At 42.6% G+C, this 19,866-nt stretch overlaps 1 protein-coding gene across 3 annotated transcripts in view; it reads left to right on the top strand.

Moving 5' to 3' along the window:
• LOC142295052 (two pore channel protein 2-like) overlaps positions 1-19,866 on the top strand; it is a 75,512-nt gene that overhangs the window by 40,668 nt on the left and 14,978 nt on the right. For all 3 annotated transcript variants that reach the window (XR_012751349.1, XM_075338123.1, XM_075338122.1), the window contains exons 5-11: positions 3,933-4,049; positions 5,619-5,737; positions 10,370-10,471; positions 16,264-16,390; positions 16,945-17,146; positions 18,194-18,338; positions 18,416-18,601. Coding sequence is in view for 2 of the 3 variants with exons in the window: in XM_075338123.1 (XP_075194238.1) it covers positions 3,933-4,049; positions 5,619-5,737; positions 10,370-10,471; positions 16,264-16,390; positions 16,945-17,146; positions 18,194-18,338; positions 18,416-18,601 (998 nt within the window). In the remaining variant the exon portion in view is untranslated. The remainder of the gene's footprint in view (positions 1-3,932; positions 4,050-5,618; positions 5,738-10,369; positions 10,472-16,263; positions 16,391-16,944; positions 17,147-18,193; positions 18,339-18,415; positions 18,602-19,866) is intronic.

The raw sequence follows: 19,866 nt of genomic DNA, 5'->3' as shown, positions 1-19,866 counted from the left end.
GCGCCACTACACCGCTCCTGGGAGTCCCCGTACCTTCACCACAGTGGTGGTGTCCACCATCACCACAACCCGTGGGTGGCGTCACGAACAATCATCCCAAAACCGAACACCTGCATTCCCCCGCGCGTAGCGCCAACCCCCCTTGCCGAGCGACATGACCCCCAGGTCCGTGAGAGGCACGAGCCACCGCCCGCAGTACGAGCACGGATCCGAGCGGCTCGGCGTTCGCAGCCGAGGCCGCGGGGCGGTACACAGGTATGATAGCCCCATGCTTCTGTGGCCAACTGAATCTCAAAAAGCTACACCCTTCCTTTTAGCACCAGCCAATCAGAGTGTACAATGAGTTTGTGCCGATAAGTTACAGTTCCGGGTTGAGACAAAGACTTTTCTACATTCCAGAGCAATCTAGGTCTTCCCCTTTCTCTGTCTGCAGGATTCTCTTCTCCAGTTTAGATTAAAAAATTTGAATGCTTGCTAATCTCGGGAGTCTTCAGATTTACTATATTTTTGTGTCCGCCGTTAAGGCGGCTTCAGGACTTTTGGATTTGATTTGTCTGAATAGGATTAGGCAACAAGGGTCTTTTAGACATTGCGTATCTACCATTTCATTTAGAAAGATTCTCACTGAAATAAAGGATATCAGTAGTGCTCCTTGGGCCATATCCTCCTTTCTTAATTTTTGTCTTGAGCCAGGGTTGGCTCCCAAGGACCGGGTTCTTGCTTAGGTTATCCTGGTCCAGCAAAACGTGACTTGTAGGTCATGGGTCAGGATTGGCTGCTTGGGCTTTGCAAACTTGGGGCCACCGTATTGGCCCCCCTAGATCTAGGGGACCTCAACCTGCTTTTGGACGCCCTTCAGTCCTCTCCTTTTGTGCCAATCAGTGATATCTCTCCATTTCAGCTTTCTGGCATTGTGATTTTCTTTTTCTCTTTAGTAATCTCTTCCATTAGGCGAAGCTCTGAGTGGGGCTCTTATCTGTCTCTCTTTCTCCAGGACAGTGATCTTGCTTTCAACTCCCTCCGTGCACCTTATAATGTTCTACACCTTTTACCTTTAATGAGATTTCTTTCTTTCCTTTTAGGTATCTTGCCTCTCATCTCCCTGTGAGGTTCTTACACAATCTAACGTAACCGGTCTCTCACAGTTAGGTTCAGACGTTGGGATTCCTTGTTGGTCATCCCAATATTCTCTGGCAGAGGTCAGACCATTTCTAGGGTTTCCATTGTTCTCTGGTATCGATCTGCCAATGCAGAAATTTGGGCGAAACTATGGTGCCCCTGCCAGGGCACAGCTTACTCCACCCTCTTCCTTCGCTGCAGAGCTTCTAGCAGGAGGGATGCTGGGCTGTGACGAGCGGGGAAACGCTGCCCACAGCCCAGTGACTTATGGAGACTGGGGCAGGTCACTGTGATGTCAGGTGAGCAGGAAGTTGAAGTGACATCACCAGATCCCCGAGGTCACGGAGCCTGGGGGACCGGCGATGGGGAAGGGCGGTCCGCAATAACGCCGCTCACAGGCACTATTGGCAATACAAGGTATTTGAGAGAAACCTTGTTTCTCAACATAATATCATTGTGGACAATAATAAATATGGGTGAATGAATTGGGCACATCTTATTTGTGGTGTGTACCTCAGCGCGCCTCTCCAGAATTGCTACTCGAGTCCGAAACTGGAATGGCATTTCTAGTGCAAGAAACTCCAACACTATTGAATTTGAGCAGGTCTATCCACACATCATCCATTCCCCAGCTCTGTCCAATTAGGTAGAGCTGCTTAAAGGAAACATGTCACCAGATTTTCCCAATATAAACTACTGCCATCACTTTTAAGGAATACTAGTAGGCTGTGTGTGTATGTCCCCAATACCGCCTGCATAGCACAAAAAAGAGCTTTTATTATACCCCCCCAGCCAGCACGGTCCGGTCTGATGGTTGTCTCTGATCTTGATCTGTGCCTCCTCTCTTCCTTCAATCCCCGTCCACCTTCCCTGCTTCATGTAGATGACCTATGTCATCCTCACAGTGTCTCCCAATCACACTCCTGCGCAGGTGTACTTTGCTCTGCCCTGTGGAGGACAAAATATAGTACAGGGTGGGACAGAAGTATGGATACACCTTGATAAAATGGAAGTGGTTGCTGATATCACCTTACCATTTGTGGCATATTACTACATGGGAGGGGCCAAACATTTGAGGTTGGGTGACGCCCATGGCGGCCATCTGCAAAGCCGCGTTTTTGGCTGTGTTTTGCTGTGTTTTCCAATGCATTTCATGTGTGGAAAAACGTAGAAAAGAATTGACATGTTGCTTTTTTTTTTTTTTTTTGTACTTCAAAAACGCAACTAAATAAAAAGCACGGTGCGGGTAGCAAAAATGAAAAGTCATAGACTTTGCTGGGGAAGGAAAGTCATGCAGCTTTCTGACCAAAAATGCACCCGAAAAACACGCAAAAATGCCGCAAAAACCACACCATACGCACATCGCCTTAAGCTAGTTTTCTGCCAAACAAACTTGGATTAATTGCTTTCTTAGGGGCCCTTTGCACACTACAACATCGCAAGCCGATGCTGCGATGCCAAGCGCTATAGTCCCCGCCCCCGTCGCAGCTGCGATATCTTGTGATAGCTGCCGTAGCGAACATTATCGCTACGGCAGCTTCACATGCACTCACCTGCCCTGCAACGTCGCTCTGCCAGCGAACCGCCTCCTTACTAAGGGGGCGGGTCGTGTGGCGTCATAGTGACGTCACACAGCAGGCGGCCAATAGAAGCGGAGGGGCGGAGATGAGCGGGACATAAACATCCCGCTCACCTCCTTCCTTCCGCATTGCAGACGGGACGCAGGTTGGAGATGTTCCTCGCTCCTGCGACTTCATACACAGCGATGTGTGCTGCCGCAGGAACGAGGAACAACATCGTAACATCGGTCGTTCCCAATTCATGGAAATGACCGACTCTACACCGATGATACAATTAACGAGCACAAAAGCGTCGTAATCGTATCAAAAATGCTTTACACACTATGATGTCGAGAGCGACGCCGGATGTGCATCACTTTCGATTTGACCCCACCAACATCGCAGCTGCGATGTCATAGTGTGCAAAGTGCTCCTTAGGCTGCATTCATACAATGGGTATTTTATGTTGCAAAAATTTGCATTTTTTTTTATGCTCCTATTTAGGGCTCATGCGCACGTGTACGTATTGCATGCATTTGCGCTGCGTCTAGCACTGCAACGTAAATGCATGTGTCCTGTGTCTCCTGCACAATCTATGAAGATTGTGCATAATCCTTGCGCACGATGCTTTTTTGAACGCAGTGATTTGGATGCTGAAATTTTGACCCAAATCCGTGCGTTCATAAAAGCAGCATATCACTTATTTTGTGCGCTTTTGATGCAGCTCCCACTCTGTCTATGGTGGGGGCAGCATCCCGAGCGCATGAATAGGGATTTATTCTGCTGAAACACTGCATTCATTACGCAGTCTTTCTGCAGCGATTTGAAGCACACATGAGCTGTCAAATCGCTGCAGAAATTTCAGCATGTACGTGCGCACAAAGCCTTATTGCGTTTTTTTTGTCTTTTTGATGCATGAGCTTTACAGCAAATTAAGTTACTTTGTTTTGATACTTCCTGGCATTTGGCTTTGACAAAATTATGATATGGTCATGTGCGGTTTATATACATTTTTATTGCATTTCCACTGTGGAAACACACTAAAAACACTTTTTTTTTTTTTTTTTCCTGTGGATTTTCCGCATCTAATGAAATTCTATGTGGAAAATCCGCACATTAAAACTCGGCGTATCCGGAGAAGAAATTGACATGTTGCAGATTTCAAACACAATATATTCAGAAGTGTCTCAGAAGTGTTCTAATTTATGGAAAGTAACTGAAATGTTTAATCCTCATTATTTTATTTTTTTACAGCTTAACCTAATAGATCTGATCATCTATGGCTCTTTGCTTATTGCGCACATTCCAAGTGTTCGATGGTCTCGAATTCTACGTCCCATTTACCTGGTTAATTTTGCTGAAAGTCGACAGGTGAGTTTTGTTTTAGGATCTCAATGTAGTGCAGATATATAGGGTGTTCAACCCTTCCCTTTTCTCAGCAGAAGGGAAAGGATTGAGCCATGAAATTGGCATTTCCTTATGTGGGAACTATACCTTGTATCTCCATGTTCCATATTTCCAGTCTCAAAATGTGAGGCTATATTAAAGGCATCTTAATGTTAATGCCCACCCTGGAACATAATCTACTATATGTAAAATCTAATGTTATGTGCTGATTAATTTTCTAATATATCTTGTAGCAGTTTTTTCTTTTACGCATTGGCTTTATGCATTAAAGTATTGGGACATCACATTTTATGACTCTATTCTAAATCTTAACGCATTAATGTGGAGTTGGTCTCTTTGCAGATCTAAAAGCTTCCACTCTTTTGGGAAGGCTTCGTTTTGGATTTTGGGGTGTGTCTGTGCGAATTTGTTGCTATTCATCCAGATGAGCATTAGGGAAGTCAGTCTCTGATTTTAAGAGGGCCTTGTTGACCATCTACAATCCATCTCATCCCAAAGCGGTTTGATGGGGTTAAAGCCCAAGATCTTTGAGGGCAGTCAAGTTCCCCCCCCCCCCCTCCCGCCAAACTCGTCCAACCATGTTTTTATAGCTTGTGCACTGTGGCACAGTCATTCTTGAGTAGATAAGATCCTTACCAAAACTGTTCCCACAAACCTGGAAGCATACAATTGTCAAAAATGTTGAGATTGATGGCAGCTGCTACTAATGAGATTCTATGAGGAGGGAGGAACTAAAAGCAGACCTCCGCCCCTTTTGTCTTTTCTATCTACATAGAATCTCATCAGCACAATCTGCCATCTCCTATCTCAGTAATGGGAAAGTCTTCACTGAATACAGATTTTACCTCAGAATTGAGAATGTTGATAATGACTGATCAATTCTGGCAGAGAAAGAAGCAACTTTGTCTGATAAGAAATATTAGAGTTGCTTAGTTTCATGTGTACTATCGATTTATGAAATAAAATTTAAAACGACAGGAGTGGTGAGGGGCATGATCAGGAAAAGAACACTTCAATGAACCTTTCATTGCACCTTAGTGGGGGGGGGGTGTTGTCTGGGGCCTGGAAGGGTTTGTGTGCCAGGACTGCTTTTTTTTTTTTTATCCTAGTCCAGCCCGGTAGGGAAGGTATGGATTTTATACACCTGTGACAATCGGACTGAATGAATGAAAAACCTGAATTCAATGATTAAAAGGTTTGTCCCAATACGATTGTATATTATAATACAGTACTGCTAAGCCTAGTCTCTGTATGGCAGCTAACTTGTCTCCATGATAAAAACACGGCACAGTAATCAGCACAATGAATATGCATTTTACAGATAACTGGTGATTTGGACAGACACCAACAAATTATATTTGCAATTCTGGTGATTAATTCCCATATATAACGTCCTCATTGGAGACGTAGTCCTCTATTATTAATAGTATACTATAGTTTGGTTTGTAGCCTTCAAAGCTTTAGTCTGTTCAGAGTCTTCAAGGAAGAGTTTGGGATTTCCTTTATAATGATGTTTTCCTGTTTCGCCTGTAGATTCGCCGAGCCTTCCGTAGCATCAGAAACACATTACCGGAGATCCTCTACGTCTTCCTCCTTTTCATGTTCAGTGTCCTAATATTTTCACTCATGGCTCAAAATCTTTTTGGAAGCAGGTAAAACTCCATTTTGGTATCATTGTAGTGAGGACATAGGAGTTTTTTAAAATTGTTCCATTAACAGAGTATTAGAATACCTTTTTTGAGTAATCTCTTAATGTCTCCCCTTTCTCACCCATGAATTGGCTTCCTTGTAGTTAGTGGCGTAACTAGAGTTTGATGGGCCCCGGTGCAAAGTTCGGACCTGAGCCCCCCTTCACATACACCGACACTTAGGGTACGGGATAATGACGCTGACACTTGGCCCTTACCCTCAGCATACAGATTTCCCATGACTGCAATCCCTCTATCAGCACCCAGATTTCCTATGTTCTGATATCCATCTTGTCCTCAGCACCCAGCTTCCCCATGCTCTGCTATACATCAGTATAGCTGAGCTGATACTCAGTATCAGCAGATTCTTGACAATAATGTGCAAGAATCAGTGATGAAGTTGAAGTTACGCAGGGGATGGATATTTCAGCAAGACAATGATCCAAAACACCGCTCCACATCTACTCAGGCATTCTTGCAGAGGAACAATTACAATGTTCTGGAATGGCCATCCCAGTCCCCAGACCTGAATATCATTGAAAATATGTGGGATGATTTAAAGCGTGCTATCCATGCTCGGCGACCATCAAACTTAACTGAACTGGAATTGTTTTGTAAACAGGAATGGTCAAAATGATACCTTCATCCAGGATCCAGAAACTCATTAAAAGCTGCAGGAAGCGACTAGAGGTTGTTATTTTTGCAAAAGGAGGATCTACAAAATATTAATGTCACTTTTACGTTGAGGTGCCCATACTTTTGCACTGGTCAAATTTTGTTTAAATGCGGATTGCACATTTTCTGTTAGTACAATAAACCTCATTTCAATCCAGAAATATTACTGAGTCCATCAGTTATCAGATATATGAAACTGAAATAGCTGTTGCAAAAAACCAAATTGTTATAAAGAAAAAAGGTTAACATTAATAGGGGTGCCCAAACTTTTTCATATGACTGTAATTCACCCCATAGTCCTTCATGTATAAGTAGCCGTCCAATTATTATAATGAATATACCAAAGTTCTCCATGTATTATAATTCACCCCCTAGTTCTCCATATATTATATTTCACTCCATAGTTCTCCATATATTAGAATGCACCCCATAGAACTTCATATATTATACTGCACCACATAGTCCATGTATAAGGTAGCCTTCATAGTCCTCCATATATTAGAATGCAGCCCCATAATACCTTCATATTGTGTTATGCAGCCCCATACTCCTCCATGTATAATGCACCCATATAGTCCATGTATAAGGTGTCCGTCATTTTGTATAATGCAGCCCCATAGACCTCCATGGATAATGCAGGCAGCCCCCCATGCCCCATGTATAATGCAGGCAGCCCCCCATGCTCCATGTAAAATGCAGGCAGCCCCCCATGCTCCATGTATAATGCAGGCAGCCCCCCATGCTCCATGTATAATGCAGGCAGCCCCCCATGCTCCATGTATAATGCAGGCAGCCCCCCATGCTCCATGTATAATGCAGGCAGCCCCCCATGCTCCATGTATAATGCAGGCAGCCCCCCATGCTCCATGTATAATGCAGGCAGCCCCCCATGCTCCATGTATAATGCAGGCAGCCCCCCATGCTCCATGTATAATGCAGCCAGCCCCCCATGCTCCATGTATAATGCAGCCAGCCCCCCATGCTCCATGTATAATGCAGCCAGCCCCCCATGCTCCATGTATAATGCAGCCAGCCCCCCATGCTCCATGTATAATGCAGACAGCCCCCCATGCTCCATGTATAATGCAGGCTGCCCCCCCATGCTCCATGTATAATGCAAGCTGCCCCCATGCTCCATGTATAATGAAAGCTGCCCCCATGCTACATGTATAATGCAAGTTGCCCCCATGCTCCATGTATATTGCAGTCCCACATGGCCTCTGGCCACCGTATACACACTGATTTTAATAAAAAAAAAAACAAAACAAGTTTTTCTTACCTCTCTCCTCGATCCAGCGCTGCTCCGTCCTCAGCTCTCCTCCGTTCACAGCTCTCCTCCGTTCCCCTGCTGCTGCCATCGGCGTCCTCCCGTCCTGCGCTCTGTGTTCTGAGCACAGCCGACGCACAGGAGTGACGTCACCGCGCAGGCACGTGGGTAGAATGATGGAGCGTGGAGCGGCACTGGCAGCTCCACGCTTCATTGTTCCTGTACGCGATGACGGGGGAAGGGGGCCCGATGTCAGCGGCGGCGGCACCGGGTCATATAGCGGCCGCGTGGTCTGCCCTAGATCAGCGCAGCTCCTCTCACAGAAAGGAGCTGGCTGCTGATCTGCCGGGCGGCCGCGGGCCCCTAAGCTGCCGGGCCCGGTCGCAGTCGCGACCTCTGCAACAGTGGTAGTTACGCCCCTGCTTGTAGTGTAAGTAGAGTACATTACCCACAAAGTATGCTTTTATGACTCCAACTAAATCTGGCAGTCTAAATTGACAGTATAAACTCACCACATCATCATGTAGGGGATATAGCCCCAATAAATATTGCCCTTTATGTGCTTAGTTAAAGGGAACCTGACAGCTGATCCATGCTGACTGAATCACGGGCAGCATGTGTCAGGCACTGGCTTTATGATTTCAGCCAAACAGGTTTGACTCTGAAATGCTGCCATGTTTCACAGAAAGATATACTATAATTACCGTTCTGGGACTGAGCACCACTGGAGACTGTTCGGACAGTCAGATCCATGGTGGCTTCTTTCTGAACGCTCCTTTTGGAGTAATGAGTCTTTCTGTGTGTACTTGAATAGGGACAGACCTGTCTGTCACTGGCAGTGGGTGGGGAGAAGGCGCCAGGGACCTGCCTGTCTGACTGGTTTGCCATGCGTCTTTATCCACAGTCGGCTATTAATGTAGGTTTCTCTCTGAGTCAGACACACAGCCAATGTCTGATATATACTGTCTGTAGGTCGGGCATCATGTATCCGCTCTCTGGTTCACTTTTAATACTTTCAATTTGAGCTGCCAAATTCCCTTTCTGCCTCTAATTATACTGTCAGATCAGTAAGGGCGACCTACAGAATACCACAATGGACAACTAACCTACTGTTGGCCTACAGTCACAATCCATAACGCATTTGCCCCATTAGATTTTTCTTACTTTTCTTCTACATACCCCGTTTCCCTTACATGTTTACATAGATAAAAAAGGTAAATGGCACGTGCTTAAATTATAGCGCCTTATTATTCTATGTTCCAGACTATGTAAATTATAATGCCTGGATTTGTGTAGTTGATGTGTATAGCTTTATCTGGCTTCGTTGTTAGGTTGTATTCAAACTTTAAAGGGGTATTCCCATCTCCAATATCCTATCCCAATATGTAGCAGGTGTAATAATATTAATATTAGCAAATACCTCCAATTAGAAAATTAGTATAGTTATCCTGATTCACTACGTGGCTTATCTCATGTGCAGGGCATTGCATGACCTTAGGTATCTGCATTACGACCACGCATATAGTGATAGTTGCTAGTGGTCGGAACCATGGATACTTTAACTCCTGCAAAGCCTGCACAGGAGGTAAGCCACATAGTGAATCAGGAGAACTAAAGTACATTTCTATGTGGAGGTATTTGCTATTATTATAATAATAATAAATTAATAACACCTACTGCATATTGGGATAGGATCTTGGAGATGGGAATACCCCTTTAAAGGGATGGTTCACTACTCTGCAGTAATGACCACATCCCTGTGAAACTGATAGGGAATACCTGCATTTCTAAATACCTTGTTCAGTGAATTCTGCCTGTGAGTGGCGCTATCGCTCATCCCCATTAAGTGACCCCCCCCCCGCGCTCCATGACCTCTATTGCGGTTCACTCATCACATTAAATCCCCCCCCCCCCCAACCCCCCCTGGGATCTATGACCTCTGAGATCCGGTGATGTCACATCAACTTAGTTAACCTGGCATCACCGAGACTGGCCCCAGTCTCCCTGAGTGACTGTGCTGAACATCCCAGCCCAGCGTCACAGCCCAGCATCTCCCTGCTCTCCTTCTCTGCAGAGCGCTGCAAGCAGCAGTTATGCTGGGCTGTGACGAGTGGTGAAACGCCACCCACAGCCCAATCACTCAGGAAGACTGGGGCCGGCCTCGGTGATGCCAGGTTAACTGGAAGTTGACGTGACCTTACCAAATCTCAGAGGTCAAGGAGCCCGGGGGGGATGGGGGGGTTACTTCATGGGGGATGAGCGGTCCGTAATAGCCCCGCTCACAGGCAGAATTGGCTGAACAAGGTATTGGCATGAAAAAGCCTTCCCTATCAGTTTTACAGGGATGTGGCCACTACTGCAGAGTAGTGAACCACCTCTTTAATGTTTGTTTGGCTCATGTGACACTAAAGCTTTCCACATATCCATCAAATGTATGATATCCATAGTCCTTCATTTACCAAATGGAGGCTTAAATTGTCTATGTATAATTTGCAGCTTGATTTTATTTTTCTTTTGGTGCGGGGGGGATGGGGGTCCTATGGGTGATGGTCACCACCAACTAACAACCTCAATCTCTTCTGCAGTATTTTGTTCTTTTACCCATTTGTGTAGTATGCATTGGATCATGTATGTCGTCATTGTGTCATTTGTAGAAAACTGGTAACAGCTGACGGAGAGCCTTACTTTGAAAACTACCTTGACGGGGTGTTTAATCTCTATGTGTTGGTGACTACAGCCAACAGCCCTGATGTTATGTAAGTACGGTATAATATTGCGATAAATGGAAATGCACGGTTTACTGTATTTAAAAATAATAAGTTGAGAATATAAGAAACTTTCTTAGACTGTAATACTATATCATGTAATGACCTATTGTTTGTACAAATGTCATACTGCATCCTGTAATAAGATATTACATTTAGGAAAATGAAGTTCATAGCTGATAAAGTGGATCTGTCAATGGATTTAACAATATAAACTGTATATATTAACAATTTGATCTTTTAAACCTGATGAGGCTGGAGGGTTTATTGTTAAAATCCACCTCTGAATGGTTATAAGTTTATGATATTAAAATAAGCTTTTTAGGAGTCCAGCTAAAGCATGAGAGTCCAGTTAGATTCAGTAAAATAACAAACTACACCGCCATTTGGATGTAACTTTTAAAGGGAATATGTCTGCAGATTTTTGCCATAAAGCATGATTTAGAGACAGAGATCCTGATTCTAGCGATATATCATTTACTGGACTGCTTGGTGCAGGTTTTATAGAATCCTTGTTTTCTCTTTTATTCTGTTGATGTAGCAGTGGTCAGAAAGCTGCTCTGTGTATGCTCTTGCTCATACCACTGCCTGGCAGCTGCCTGTGTACACTGTAAATTGTCAGCAAGCTGCTAATCAGTGGTGGGAGTGGAGTTATACAGTTAAGACTGACTGCTCTGCACATGACAACTAGTCCTGCAATGATAATTTACTGCTTATAAAACACTGATTGTAATGAAACTATAACACAGCCTAATAAGTGACCTATCTCTAGAATCATTCTCAGCCTGTATGTTATGCTGCTCTCAGATTAAGTAGAAAAAAACCTGCTGACTGATTCCCTTTAAAGTACAGCAGCCTCATCAAGTCCAAGATATCTATTTATTAAAGTAAGCAGTATGATTTGTGTTACCTGGTTAGTGATCTGCTTTAAGAGTAAGTAAATCTTGAAAATAGTTGGGCTATTTCTACATGGATTTTCAAAGTAAATACAACTGTTTCATCAGGTGTAAGAGATCTTTTAAATACTGTGAATCTGATAATGGATCCAGTTTAACCCACATCGGACATTGAATGTCATTCAGGAAGCTGTTCCCGTAAATGAATGTGCCAGTTTGTCATAGGCTCCTGCGGGGACAAGAGCTGATGAAGGTGGCAGGGGATTGGACTAATTGACATCGGAGCTCCTGCCAGCCCCGAACTTAGCTATTTAACCCTGCAGATGCTGCTGCAGCTAGGTGGTTTTGAGCACAAAGGAGATGTCGTTGGCTTTCCTGTGACAGCAGGGTCTACCACACGTTGAACAACATAAAAAAAAGATATAGAAAAACCATTTCTAAATTTTTATATTTGTACAAATAAAAATTTCAACTTATCAATGAAAACAAAAAAGGAAAAAACAAAATACTGCTGTCAGCAGAAAAATACAAAGGTACAACTCTGAAAAATATGATAATGCAAAAAATACATATACATTTTTTTTTTCTTTTTTGTGAATTTAGACTGGAACCCCAACATTTAAAGGGGTCATCCAGGCTTGGCACGAATATTTGCACCTACTCTGTGACTGCAGACGTGTGATTCCTCACATTGCGCACAGCACACAATGTCAGAATTTTCCGGCGCTGGGAGCGGGTGGTCATGTGACTGCAAGTATGTAATATACCGTATTTTTCGCTTTATAAGACGCACCTAATTATAAGACTTACCCCCAAATTTGGTGAAGTTAAAGAGGATTTTTTTTATGTTAAATGGGGTCCGTCTTATAATGCCAGTGTCCGTCTAACAAATCATATAGGGTATATGTCTCATAGCCCCCCATCCTATAATTAGCCCTCTTACTCTGGATATGGCCCCCTTATATTGAATATAGTCCCCTTGTGATGCCACATGTCCCCCTGTGCTGGCACAAGTCTCCTATAGCTGGCACATGTCCCCCTGTGCTGGCACAGGTCTCTAGCTGGCACAAGTCTCCTCTAGCTGGCACAGGTCTCCTCTAGCTGACACAGGTCTCCTCTAGCTGACACAGGTCTCCTCTAGCTGGAACACATCCCATATTGCTGGCACAGGTCTCCTATAGCTGGCACACATCCAATACAGCTGGCAAAGGTCTCCTATAGCTGGCACAGGTCTCCTATTGCTGGCACATGTCCCCTATTGCTGGCACATGTCCCCCTGTGTTTGATATGGCCCCCATGCTGCTGCCCATAGGAAAATAAACTCTTTCCTTACCTTCTCCAGCGCTGTCCTCCATCGTGTCTCCCTCCGTGATGCTGAGCTCCTGCACTTCCTGGTTCTCGGTGCCGGTCATGTGATCGGCACAGCAGAGTGACATGATCTCTGCGTGCCTGATCACAGCGGCAGCAGTGAGATCGGGGAGACACGCTGGAGGATGTAAGTAAAGCTTTTTTATTTTAGGATGGGCAGCAGCATGGGGGCCATATCTAACACAGGGGGGCATGTGCGATCAAAGGGGGGCGCAGGCAGATATAATACGCGCCGCTCCCCCAGCCCATCGCCGCTGTGCGGTTTCAGCACTACGGTGATGGACCGCGGCTGTGCATATTATATGAGCGGGAGCAGGAGATCTCCCGCTGCAGCCTTCACCAGCCTCTACCAGCCCCCAGCAGCCCTCAGCACTGCTCTAGAGTTGCTTCCACCTCCCCTGGACCCGTATATTCGGATAAGATGCACCCCCTACTTTCCCCCAAAATTTGGGGGCACAAAAGTGCGTCTTATAAAGCGAAAAATACAGTATATTCTATTGGTAACATTCCTACTAGATGTGCGCGCTCTCTCAACACAAGTGAATTGAGCAACGACACGCACGTCTAGTCGGAATGTGACCGGAATTATTCGTATTGCATACTTATGTTAATATGAAAACCCTCTCCTGGCACCAGAGAATCCTGACAGCACGCACTGTGCACAGTGTGAGGATTCACAGGTTTGCAGTCGCATAGAGTGTCTTTAGACTTTAGTGCCAAACCTGAACAACCACTATAATGCTCAATGAAGTGCATCTGATAAGTGTGAATCTTTTGTTTTGAAGCAATCCAAAATGTTACTTACCCCAAATTCCCCACGCTGGTCTACTATCTGTCAATGAAAAAAATAAGGGGTTTAAACAGTATGTATATCTCAAAGGCTCTTGAAAAGTGACATAGCTCCCCCCAAAAAAGTCAAATCTGTGCTGTCAAAACCGAATAGTCTTCCTCCTCTCCCTTCTGAACTCTGAAGCATGCCCAGAAAGCAGTTATCCTCCACAAGTTTGACATTACTGTTTTGAGGAGAATCCACTTAGTTTATAGGGCATGTGTCTCCAGATGCAGAAGGTAGGCACAATGAATTGGGCTGTAAGCTGGCAGATTTGCAATCGATGGTTTGTAACATCCAATGGATGCTTATGTTTAGAAAACACTGGTGGTGTGAAAATGCTCACTACATCCTTAGGGTATCTTTGTGTTTTTGGGTTATTCCTATATAATCCCAAAATGGGATTGAAACAAACCCCCAATTGTGCCATAAACCACTGAAATGAAGACAGTTCAAATCAAGTGATTTGTTTTTGATTTTTTTTTTATAAATATCCATCTGTGCAGACTGGTGCAGAAACATGGTTTGATACCCGTGTAAACAGACGCATGCTTTCAGAAAATAAACCTCAAACGGAATTTGTTTAAGCTCTATTTATGTCATTGCAGTCCATGGCTCCATTGTAGGTTTGACTGAAACACATATTAAGGGACGTTCAGGCAGAATCTCCAAATGCACTTCAAAAAATGCAGTGTGAATAGGGCTTTAGATGAATTCATTTAGGAATGTAGTTTGGGGTCACTTTTGGGGGTACTCTGCTTTTCTGATGCCTCAGGTATTGTGCTAATGTGACATGGCACCTTCAACTACTGCAGCAAAATCTACACTCAACAATAATAATCTTTGCAGTGTGTCTAAACATTAGTTTCCGACCACATATGGTGTTTCGCCACACACAGGAGAAGTTGCGTTACAAAATCGAGCTCCAAATGAAAAATGGCGCTCTCTCCCTACCGATCATTGCTAAGTTTCAATATGGTAGTTTCTAACCATATGTGGAGTACTGTCGTGTTAAGGAGAAATTGCCTGACAAATTATGGGGTCCATAAATAATGAAAATTTGGGGCTATAGCTACATTTTAGTTTAAGGTATTTTTTTTTCCCTTTGTTCGTACCACTGTTCAAAAACTCTTTTAAAGGATCTCCAGGTTAAAAAAAAAAAAAAAAAAATGTGCAGTAAAAGCCTAGAAAAAATTCTTAGAGTATAATTTCCAAAATGTGTCACTTTTTGGGATTTTGGCTTCGCACCTCAGGGGCCATAAAAATGACTTGGTGTCCACAAGACAATTCTGATAAATTTGTTCTCCAAAAGAACAATACTTTCGAGCCTCGCCATGTACCAAAATAGTAGTTTCCACCCACGTATGGGGTATTGCTGCGTTTGTGAGGAATTGCACAACAAATTCAGTGTTTCATTTTCACCTATTATCCCAACATTTTAGTGGGAAAAAATAGTTTTTTATTTTTTTGTGTTAATTCCTGTGAAATACCGGATTGGTAACTCAACTTCCCAAATGCACTTTTGAATTTTTTGAGTGGAGCAGTTTTTAAAGTTTGTTTTGTGGTTTTCTGAAAAAGAAGGTCCTCAAAGATATTTCAAAGGTGAAATGGCCCTAAACAAAAATAAGCAAAAATAGGTGTTGTAAAATTTCATTGAAAAAAAAAAAATCACTTATAAATATTTAGGCCTGTTAACTTCCTAACAAAATGAAAGGATGATTGAAAAATGTTGGTGACATCATTAGTCACGTAGGGGCTCATTCATCAAAGCTTTTATGCAACAGGGAGTTGCGCAAAAACTTTGCATCTTTGACGTTTTCACACCAGTTTACATCTGCTCCGCCAAATGGGTGTGAAGCTGTGGAAGAGTCGGGGCTGGAGTTGGTGAGGCGACACCCGCCAGTCAAATTAATTTAAAATGCCAGCGGTTTGTACTCCAGAAATGATACCCCAATCACTTACTGTTCGTGTGACTTTAATACATTTTGGTGCATCCTTCTCCAGGGAGCCCTTCATTAAGACTGTCATGCGCTATGGTGAAAACTACCTGCAGAGGAAAGAGGTTAAAGGGAACCGGTCAGGTCCAATATGCATCCAGAACCACGAGCAGTTCTGGGTGTATATTGCTAATCCCTGCCTAACTGTCCCTGTATACACTAGCATAGATGAAAAGATCTTTAGAAAAAGATCCCTTTTATCACCAGTTTGAAGCTGGGACGCGTACACCCGGCTTCATAGTGCGCATGAATGGAAGTCCGGGACTTCTGATCATGTTCACTGAGCCGAAAGTGTCGGGCGTGTTGTCAGCAAAGAGCGGTGAGATCAACCATACCTCTGACGTTGTGCATTCATTAGCATGTTGGCGCGCCCACAGGGGTGTGCTAATATGCTAAAGGGACCAACTAGCCAAGGAAACTAAAGCCCTTGCAACTAGTCCCTGTACTCATTAGCATATCATAAAGAATCTTTACAAATACTTTTTCTAAAGATCTTTTTATCTATGCTAGTGTATACAGGGACAGTTAGGCAGGGATTAGCAATATGCACCCAGAACTGCTCGTGGTTCTGGGTGGATATTGCAGGTTCCCTTTAACCATCAGCTAATTCCACTTGGAAGCTTTATAGCAATTTACTGTCTCCCTGTTTTTCGTTTTGCTTTATGTCTTTACATTGTACATTTTCCTTCCTAGGATGCCGGCGTATGACTACAGCTGGTGGTATTCTGTCTTCTTCATAGCTTACATTATTCTGAACACTTATATTTTCATGTCCGTATTCTTAGCCGTTGTGTACAACAATTACAGGAAACATTTAAAGGTACGTTTGTTGGGTAATTATGTTATTAGACTACTTTAAAAAAAAAATTCTGCCGAAAGTGAGCGATATCAACCAAAATAGCTATTCATCAACAAAAGTCTGTCCTCGGGTACCTTAACTGATAAATTGATAAAATACCTCCTGGTCCATAATTGGATATATAGTAGATATATGATATTATGTTCAATTTATTTTTTTTTGTTAATACTTTAAAGCTACCTGGAAGCATCTGGATATATAGATGTCTTCATTGAGTGAGAATGGTATTAATCGATTCAACACTTAACATTAGTAGTTCTTGACTCTTCCTCGCCCAGCGTCATCTTCCTCTTCGCGACTGACTTCTCACTGCGTTGTTAAGCCAGGGAGATGTCAATCAAGCAGAGGAGGGCAAATCTGCACTGGGAATAAAGCAAGGGACACAGAGACTTAGTAAAGGGGTGGATGACATTATCTTTCAGAAGGAAACGTGACCAAATAAACTGTTTGGAGGGTTGAATCGTTCTGACATTTTCTCTTTTTAACAACTTGCTAACCAATATGTGATTTTTCAGAATGAAATCCGTAAATTGGCTTATATGAAGCGTCGCAAGATGGCAGATGCATTTAATGCCCTGAAGGTACAAGAAGGATCAGAATTTGTCATTCCAGAAACTACTTGGCTAAAATTGGTAAAGTTGGTGGCACCAGACATCAGTAACTCCCACAGAGAACTTCTGTTAAGAGTATCTAAAGAAGACCACCAAAGATTTGTGGGTGAGGAAGATTAAAGGACGATTTGGTTTTAATTACGTTGTGTTTTTGTTTTTTGTTTTTTTTTAAAGACTCAGGCCGTCATGGTCACTTCTGCTACTTTACTGTGTGTGCATAAACCGTTCTACACACGATAAAGCTTTTGTACACGGATTCCCACATGAGCAGAGCTATAGAATAGGAGCCCTATTAGAGCTTCATGGTAAAACAGAGCTACAATATTGTCCAGTGCAGGAGGCCTTAGTTACACTTTTAGTACGATTGAAAATAGATGCAAGTCCATCAAATTAGTATGTACTTGCCTTTTATGTCCACAATAAGGCAGATATAAAATCTTTTATAGTGGTTGTCGAGACTAGGGGTTAAAGTTTGCAGTTACCCTGTGACTGCCAACTTGTGAATACTCATAGCGTGCAGTGTGCACACTGTCAGGATTCTCCAGAGTTGGCACCGGGATCAGCTGGCCGTGGAATCACAAGTATGTGATCTGCATACATACTGTCACGATGTGCCGACTAGATATACATGCACTTGCTCAATACAAGTGAATAGAGCGAGGCCGGACAAGTCTAGTTGGAATGTGGCTGGAAATATGCAAATTGCTCACTTGCAGTCATGTGACCGATTACTCACAACACCAGAGAATCCTGACAGCGTGCATACTGCATGCTATGAGGATTCACAAGTTTGCAATCACATAGTGATTGCAGAGTTTGCCCCGAGGCTGGACAACCCCTTTAAAGTCCTTTTATATATTTGTGAGCTTTAAATCTTTTTCAATGGCCCCTTAAATTAGCTGATCAGGAGTGCAGGCAGTCAGACCCCTTATCTCTCTGATGTTGATGACTTTTCCTATGGATAAGTTGTCAGTATTAAAGTCCTGAATAACTCCTTAAATGAAAAGAGAAAATAACTATTTCCCCCAGTGCAAGGTAACTTTATTTTTTTCAGCCCATTCAAATTAACCTTAAATCTCAATGAAATCTCACTGTCCTTTTTTTCCTTAGTCAATAATGACTTTATAATGTTTCTATCTGTTCTATCGCTCAGGAAAGGATGCCTTCATACGCTTGGCAGACTTGCTGAACATCCAGGTGATCACTATGAAGGCTCGCATGCATCCATTTGAATGCTGGATGCCTCATCTGTACAGATGTGCAGCCAGTCGCTTTGTCCGCAGGGTGGTCCTTCATAAGTGAGTATCAGTCACGATCATTTCCACACTGCAGCTTGTTTTGCTCATTTATAGGATCATTATTCTCTTTCTTTCAGAGGTTTTGTATATGCTTTTGATGTCGTCATTCTAATAAATGCCATTTTCATTGGCTTGGAGGACCAAATCCCATTAATATCCAATGCAGAGTGGGTGTTTCTCTCCCTTTATGTCATGGAGATACTGCTCAAACTCTACACATATGACCCCAGGTCATTCTTTGCAAAGAGCCAATTTTGGAATTGGTAGGTTTCATTTATTTTACCTTTTTACACTTTTATCATATTTAGTTTTACAATCTTCAAATATCCTTGGAAATTTGCCAATACTGTCGTAAATAGACGAGATGGGCCACGCTTATCACTGCGACTCATGCTGGATGAAAAACTTGGTGCATTTTTAGACACTTTTTTTATTCTTTTACCAAATGGTGCATGTGATACCACATCATCTGTACTGCTAACATAAGTGTCGAAAACACTAAATAATTGAGGCACGTTGTGTACCAGTTTAAAGGGATGCCAAATGCATATCAAAGCCTTTGGTATTAACAATGTATAAGAGTAATATTAAAGGAGAGAAGACATACTTGAAACGTACGTCGAGGCAACAGGAGTGCTCTGATCGCTTTGTCTACTTGTAAGTATTGCTCTTGCCAATTAATGCACTTTACTCCTTTAATATTACTCCTATACATTGTTAATACCAAAGGGTTTGATATGCTTTTGGCTTAACAACCTTTGTTTGATTTGTTATATTGTTAAATCTATTTTGATGGCATAGGAGAGAGACCATTATTATTTTTGATAAATTAGCTGCTTGTGCAATCTTTTTGAATCTTTCTTTAGTCTAATTTTTGATACAGGAATTGAGTTTTTTATGAATCTTTATATCCTTTAGAAATTTGATTTATATTGATTTTATTTAAAAAGGTTTTTTATAAGAAAAAGGGATTTTTATATGAATACCCGAAAAAAAATGATATTCCTTTTATCTTTAGACCTAATATATTTGTACAATAAGGCGAAGAGCTACTCCCACACCTTTGCTTGTTAAACATGGTCTTTTGGATTTAATAGTGATATTTTTCTGTATGTGTATATAATTTTAATGTCTAATAAAATATGGATTTGGTATAATATACTCGTTTTTTTCTCCTGTTTGTATAGATGTTTTGCAGGCAAAATAAATGTCGGCGAGGTAAACAGCACATTGCTCTATGTAAAGACGACATGTGCGGCCAACATTCTGTATAAGAACAGAATGATCATATTAACTATTGTTCTGCTCCTATCACTATTCATTAGACAGTGTAAACAGGACCATTGAAAAGTACCGATCAGCTTTTATATAGTTGATCAGAGCTCATTAATGGGTCAGAATCGGCCTGTCTAAATTCGCATTAATCAACGTCTATCCTGCATGTCTGTTACTAATAAAATTATACTTTGAGTGCTAGGATTATACAATTTGACATTTCTGCCCATTTTTACGAGGAATCAGATGGAAC

Source organism: Anomaloglossus baeobatrachus, chromosome 3 (genome assembly GCF_048569485.1).
Source record: "Anomaloglossus baeobatrachus isolate aAnoBae1 chromosome 3, aAnoBae1.hap1, whole genome shotgun sequence".
Taxonomy (NCBI): Eukaryota; Metazoa; Chordata; class Amphibia; order Anura; family Aromobatidae; genus Anomaloglossus; species Anomaloglossus baeobatrachus.
Note: the sequence above shows the minus strand (reverse complement) of the source record. Positions and strands in the feature narration are given on the sequence as shown.